The following is a 7,407-nucleotide window of genomic DNA, read 5'->3' as shown; positions in this document are numbered from 1 at the left end:
ATTGGGGCTCTCTGGACCAAAATATTGGTTACTTTATTGTTGATATGTCGGAAATGAAACATATACTATTTGGGCCCTAAAAAGGCCACAAATCAAACAATTCAGGAAAAATGAACAAAATTACTAAAAGAATCAATTGTGAAAAGGCGATGGCCAAGTAAATAAAAAGGCTTAGGCCCAAAAACGAAATAGATCACAAAAAGGCCATGATCCATGAAATAAAAAGGCCAAATTGTTGGGCCAGGCCCATGTAGCTAGAGAAAATTAATAGGGAAAAAATATACAGTAAAAAGGCCGAATTGTTGGGCTAGGCCCATGTAGAAAATCCAATTGGATCGGGCTGAATCTTGTGCCACATCAGCTTGCCATGCTGGATGCCTACGTGGCCTGGGGAGGTTGCTAGTGACCAAAACGCCACAATAGGCATATTTTGGTCGTAAACGTCTACGACCTTCTCACAGAGAAGGTCGCTATAGTCAATTTACGACCATCAGCTTTTGACCTTCTGTTTTTGGTCACAAAAAGGTCGCAAATGAAAAACCATGACCTTTCAGTGACCAATAGTGGTGGTCACAAGTTGACATATTTCTTGTAGTGGGGCCGTGGCCTTGCAGAGGAGGTGGTGGAGTGGATCGATAGCCAGGACGAAGAGAAGAGGGGAAAGCGGGTTCCCCTGGCGAAGGCCACATCCATGCTTCAGTGGATCACCCAAAACTCCATTGATCAACACCCTTGAAGTGGCGGTAGAGAGCAAAGCTGAAACCCAGTCATGAAATCTGTCTGGAAAGCGGAGGTGTTTCAGCAGATCCATAAGGAAGTCCCAACGTACAGAATCAAACGCCTTTTTGATGTCTAGTTTGAATAAGAGCGTCGGGGAGCGGTTGCGATGGAACTTTCTTGCCAAGTTCCTGACGAACAAAAAGTTACCATGGATGCTTCTCTTTTTGATGAATGCACTCTGGGCGTTGGAGACAAGGTCATGCATGTGGAGGGCCAGACGATTGGCCATCATCTTGGCAAAGATCTGCGCGATGGCGTGGATGAGGCTAATGGGGCGGAAATCCGAGATGCATTCCGCACCATCCTTCTTGGGGATGAGAGCAATGTTCGCCGAGTTGAGCCAGTTTAAATTTGTGGAGCGTAGATTGGTAAAGTGATTGACAGCAAGCAAAACATCATCTTTTATGATCTCCCAACACGCTTTGAAGAAGGCCCCAGAGTAGCCATCCGGTCCTGGTGCTTTGTCACTGGGGAGATCAAAAATCGCCTTTTTCACCTCTTCCTCCGTGAAGGAAGCTCCTAGCTCAGTGAGATCGCAAGCCGGCACCGGGATGTTGTCCCAGTTGATGTCGATGCTATGCGGCTGACCGCGTCTCATGACCTCAGTGAAGTGGTTTTGGATAATGGATTTCTTGTGGTCGTGAGAAGTAACCCATCTGTTGTTGTGCCTAAGGCGGTGAATAAAGTTCTTCCTTCGTCTATGGTTTACGCGCAGGTGGAAGAAACGAGTATTGGCATCACCGTCTTTCAAGCTCGTAATTCTTGAGCTTTGTCTTTTCCGCGCCCGCTCGAGAACAGCAAGGCCTACCACTTTCTGCTTAAGTCTCTTTCAAAGATCTCGCTCGCTGGCACTAAGGGGGGCGAAGATCTTGAGCCACATCCAGGCGGAGAATAACTTCAAGGGCCATATGAATTTGCACCTTCGAGTGTGCGAACATCGTCCTGCTCCACTTCCTTAATTGAGCTTTGTCTTTTCCGCGCCCGCTCGAGAACAGCAAGGCCTACCACTTTCTGCTTAAGTCTCTTTCAAAGATCTCGCTCGCTGGCACTAAGGGGGGCGAAGATCTTGAGCCACATCCAGGCGGAGAATAACTTCAAGGGCCATATGAATTTGCACCTTCGAGTGCGAACATCGTCCTGCTCCACTTCCTTAATTTTTTGCCTGCTTCTTTGAGCTTGTGAAAGAGGTTGAGGTATGGGTCAGAATGACCAGAATTGCTGCTCCAAGCTCCCTGGACTACATCTTTAAAACCGGGCATTTTGATCCAAAAGTTGCTCCAAGCTCCCTGGACTACATCTTTAAAACCGGGCATTTTGATCCAAAAGTTTTCGAAGCGAAAGGGCTTTGACCTCTGCAGACCTTTGTCATTTGCAAGGAGGAGCGGGCAGTGGTCCAATAAGGATGACGAGAGGGCATGAAGGATGTAAAACCTGTTATATAAACATGTGGAATTAGATATCCAGTACTGTATTCTTTTCTCCAGAATTTTAGAACCTTTGAAATATATTTTTCACTTCTCATTCACCTGTTTCCATCCTAACTTGGTATCCCGTGGACATTTTTTCTTACCTGACAACAATAACTGATTGCTCATCCTCTGCCATAAGCCTTCACACAACTAATGCAAGCGAACTTCCATACAAGTCGTTGTACATGGTTACAAATACAGTATATCGCTTTTCTATGATCACAAATCTCTAGAACTCTGGTACGAAAAAGGCAAAACCTCGTAACCAAATCTTCTGTTGTTAGCACACGAGAAAAGGTGGACCAAAAAATCAAAGGCTACAGATAAACTAGATGAATGGGGGAGCAGCAACGCATGTAACATTCTGAATAGTATCTTGGATCAGTTACTCGTGTTGGTATTATACCCCTTTTTTCAGGGTTGCTGCTAGTATACGGATATCTGAGAGAGCAGCAGCCGTCAGATGAACAGATTTCGACTGTATCATGGAAACCGACGCGATGTTCTGTTTCAGGTGATCATTCATTTGTACCATCCAGTAAGCATGTATCTCAGCCAAAAGCAGAATAGGCATGACACAGCCTGCCACACATGAAGACGAGGAGTTAGTTACTTTTAACTTGGATCAAAATATGCACCAAAAGAAAGAGGTAGGGCATCTACCGTGAAAGAACTTGAGCGTTAGGAGTAGCTTCCGTTCAACACTATCCAACCACATAGACACTATGCATATTTCATATTTGGTACATTTTAAGTCAAGTTTATCAAGTGTCGGCAACGTGACACCAAACACCATAGCTAATGAGTAGTTAAATAGACATGTGAGCTAATTTGGATTGTTTAAGGCGTCAACAACGGTTCAATGGTTATGCTGGGTTCTGGTTCAATCACAACTTGGCATCGTTCTTTTTTAAGTTTTTACTGCTGCTAGAAAAATATTGGAGTGTGTTTGCAATCGACTAGTCCATGACACCTTCACGAGTCAAGGAAAGAATTACAAGAAAATGAAGTTCGCACAAAGAATGCATTTTGAGTTTACCTGAAATATAAGAAGCCTTATGCAAAGGGACTTCTCTGAGCACTTCCCAAACAACCTAAGGAATATGTTAACAAGGTTACCATCTTTGGTGCCTGTCAGCAGTCCTGTTTGAGTATCAAACCTACAGCAAGCACAATATAGAATTTTACTAAAAGTTCAAAACCATATTACAAGAAGTTCAATTAACAGTTCCGTACCAACAGAAACAAATCAGTACCTTGGCAACCTATGTCTTGGGCAAGGAACGAAGTGGAAGAGCTGTAGACAATAGACACAAATCTAAAGCGTAAGCAAACCATATACCTAATCAACTAAAAAGTTTAAATGTACCAATGAGGAGGTAAATATTGAAATCAGTTTCTCCAAACCTGTGGTACTGAGCACAAGAAATTAAGAACCTGGGGTAAAAAGAAGAGCAATAATGTCTCACTGCAAACAGAAAACAGTTTTATCAGCTGCAGTTACTAATCAATAATGGGCAGAGCAAATTATATGGACAACTAGTATATATACTATAAAGTATAAATATCACACAAGTGCACACAAAAAGTATTAGATGGCATGAGAAAAGTTTGGGTTCACAGCCAAGATGGTTTTCCACGATAAACAGTTAGGATATCAAGATATATTGCCAAAGATATGAACAGTCAACAAGGGCAACCTGGTGCATGTAGCTCCCGCTTGCGCAGGGTCCAGGGAAGGGTCCGACCACTTTGGGTCTATAGTACGCAGCCTTTCCCTACATTTCTGTAAGAGGCTGTTTCCAGGACTTGAACCCATGACCTCATGGTCACAAGGCAGTAGCTTTACCACTGCGCCAAGGCTCCCCTTCATGAACAGTCAACAAGCAACATATAAAATGTTTAAAGCCTGGATGTTGAATCCTACCAAACTCTACTAACTATTGTCCACTCAGAGTGCAGCCAAATCCTTTCATAACTCTCCTACCCACCCTAAAAGTTCCCGGAAATTTTTTACTCACTTTACTAATATGGTACATTCGAGTAAATAAAAATGCAAAACAAAGGGGGGAACTTTGCTGCAGATGCACTAGAACAAGGATGTCAGGAAGACTTGACTACAGAAAGCAGACAGCTAACTGCATACAATTACATACCACAAACAGCCAAATAAAGAATAAGCTGGAATAATAATAGAGAAACTTGCGGGAGATAACTGAGGATGTATACCTGAAATGTCCCAAAATACCCACCACAGCTAAAGTCATCCCAGCAAAATAGGTGTATGTATCACCAACAAAAACAGATGAAGGATACCTGACAAGATACAAAGTGATGCATGTAAAAAGGCCAACATCTTCTATTTAAAACAAGGTAGCATGCCTCTCAAGGTCCTTACCAGTTAAAACCCAGCAAAGCCAATGAAGTGGTCAGGAAAGGCAGGACAAGATAAATAGAGAATGCATGAGCTTGCTGAGTTTCAAGGTCTTTAGAAGATCCTATGCGCATTACATTATGTATCAAAACCTGGAAAATGCTACAATCATCAGTTGACGAATGGTGCACAAAATTCAAGAGCCATGTACTTCATACCGCAGCAGATATGACAACTGTCTGCCCAACTTCAAGACCATTCAGGCCAGCATGTATGTTGATTGAATTTGTACAAAAAACTGCTAACAAAAGCATGAAGAGCTTGTACATCCAACCTGCATGCCAAAGAAAACAAGGTTGGTGTTGGTATTATATTATCTAGTGTGTGCATCTCGGTCCACAGAGAATTTGGTCAACAGCAGAAATTGCATTCAAAAGGCAAATAAGTAAACCGAAAGAAATGCATCTCGGCAGTACTGGCGCACATGGATCTCTCAGTTCATTCATTTCTGCTGAGAGATTTCAAAACACATTTTGAAGCAAGCAATGTACAAGATGGACTTGATCACTCTAACAAGTGATAAAATTAAAAGGCATAAATGCTTCCATCACACCAATATTTGGAACCACTCAATATTTACAGTGTCAAAATTCGCTTTATTTTCGGTTTGTAAACATACCTAACTCCAGAACTTCTACTCCGACATAGGATGCTAGAGGCTTTGGAATGATGATGGAAGTACCACCAGCATACGCCATAAGCAGAGGAAGTGCTGCAATCGTAGGCAGCAGCAGTTTCCTGTTCAATGTAGGTCATTCCAAAACCAATTTATCATAATCAAGAAAGTAATAGCAATTGCACCATTGAAATAAACTGAACACTCTGAAAAAGAACATACACTCTCCATGGAATATCAAGAACATCGTCAATAAATCCAAGAAGAATCATAAAGCAGACTGATGCTAATGCTGCATTATATTCAACAAGCCACTGCAAAAAGAAAAAAAGGGGGGAAATGAAATTCAGGGCATAACATATATTTGTGAATTCCAAAAACGACAACTTCTAGTCATAAACATACAATGGAATCCGCTGTGAAGTTGAAATGTTGAAATAGAATAGCAATGACCAGGTATACAATCCCAACAACAATGCCTAGTGACTCAGGCCTGCAAAACAAGTAAAATGTTTAGACTGCAAAGAATGTCAATTCACAGCTTTATATTACCAAGCCAGATCATGTAGCAAATTCATATGAAAGGCATACAATGGGTACTTTTGATTTTTGTTTTTGAATTGCACCTTCAATGTACAGATATGAGTTTGTGCACACTTCTCTAAAATAATGCTATGATTCAGTTTCGCTTGCCTACTTTGTATAGAATCCTGAGGGATGTATATACATGCACTGCATGTATCAGTATCACATATCCCAAAAGAAAGAATTCAAAAATGCCTAGTGACACATGTTTTGTGTCCTTTCTTTGATGTATATCTTCTTCAGAGGTATGCAAGAACTTTGACCAGTAAGAAAGACTGTATTCTAGATTCCAAGATCATTTTGGTTCACACTTAACCCAAGGGGGTGGGATGGTGCATGAACTCTTATCTGTAGGCCGAAATACTTAAGCACGGCATTCCTTGGCAACATATCAGAGTCAAAGAACATAAAACTAGTACGTATTAAACTAGGTGGAAATAGAAAATATTTACTGCTTAACTCCCCCAAACTGGACAATCTGTCAAACAGAGTCAACACCCACCAACAAATGCAAGTATCCGCCACTCGAGGAAATTCCGCTTAGCTGCTATCAGCTATCCGAACATGACCTCTACTTTCGAGCTGTAAGAAACAGTTAGTTTAGCCTATGAGACTATGAAGTATTGATGTCTACTAGTACCAAATGCATGGATTTCAACTGAGCTGAATTCACTTCTTGCACTCCATAGTTTCCACCATGAATTGTAGCAGCTACCAATGCAACAACTACCCCACCCCTCTATCTATCTATCTATCTATAAAAGCACAGAGCAGACTGCAAGTTATCAAAATTGTATCGTGACTCACACTGTGATCTCTCCCATGGGCAAGCCCTTCTTGTTGATGTCCTTGCCGAACATCCCGCGGCGGAGGAGGTAGCGGGCGGCGACGGGGATGAGGCGGAGCACGACGAAGAAGCCGCCGAGGCTAATGGCCCCGCAGATTAGGATGGATCGCCGCAGATCGGCGGCCAGGGGGTAGTGCACGAACGCGAGGTACGAGAAGGGCGCGAGGAAGAGAGCCATCGCCGCGAGGACCACGCGAAGATTCGGCGGGCGGAGCACCAGGTCGCCCGGCGCCGCGGCCGGCGCAGCGGCGGCAGCAGCAGCCGGCCGCGACTTCGTCGGCCTATCGGCTGCCGCCGCCCCGGGCCTGCGGCGGACGTCCATGGGAGGAGGGCTTGGGGTTAGGTGAAGTGGGAAGCGGACGGGCAGCTGTCGGGGAGGTCGGGTGCGTGCGCCGGCGGCGGCGGCGTGGTGTCTGCTCGCCGGCGATGGGGTCGGGAGCACGGGAAGGTTTATAGTTGTGGCCGCGCGGTGACGTGGAGGGGTCTCATTGGCTGTGGTCACGTGTTCGCCGGGCACTGGAGAGGCTTCCGTGGAGTCGTCGTGCCTGGAATTGGAACTTTGTTTTGCTTGGAAGACACTCACAAATTATTTTTAAAATCGCTGCATCTAGCCATTTCAAAATTTGATCCACAATTCAGAAAAGTAAAAATGCAAATCAGCCTGTGAATGGTACCA

The 7,407-nt window shown here is 43.8% G+C and overlaps 1 protein-coding gene across 1 annotated transcript; it reads right to left on the bottom strand.

The window, feature by feature from the left end:
- Window positions 1-2,346: 2,346 nt before the first annotated feature.
- Window positions 2,347-7,168, bottom strand: LOC119362600 (UDP-N-acetylglucosamine--dolichyl-phosphate N-acetylglucosaminephosphotransferase-like). Its single transcript, XM_037627847.1, has 11 exons — window positions 6,692-7,168; window positions 5,705-5,792; window positions 5,522-5,613; window positions 5,303-5,421; window positions 4,842-4,957; window positions 4,648-4,775; window positions 4,479-4,565; window positions 3,657-3,717; window positions 3,506-3,546; window positions 3,289-3,409; window positions 2,347-2,831 (listed from the first exon to the last, which is right to left on the bottom strand). Exons 1-11 carry the CDS (start codon window positions 7,051-7,053, stop codon window positions 2,772-2,774), a joined length of 1,275 nt encoding a protein of 424 aa, XP_037483744.1. The 5' UTR covers window positions 7,054-7,168; the 3' UTR covers window positions 2,347-2,771.
- Window positions 7,169-7,407: the final 239 nt, after the last annotated feature.

This window comes from Triticum dicoccoides, chromosome 2B (assembly GCF_002162155.2).
Source record: "Triticum dicoccoides isolate Atlit2015 ecotype Zavitan chromosome 2B, WEW_v2.0, whole genome shotgun sequence".
NCBI classification, from domain to species: domain Eukaryota; kingdom Viridiplantae; phylum Streptophyta; class Magnoliopsida; order Poales; family Poaceae; genus Triticum; species Triticum dicoccoides.
This window is presented reverse-complemented; position numbering and strand designations above follow the sequence as displayed.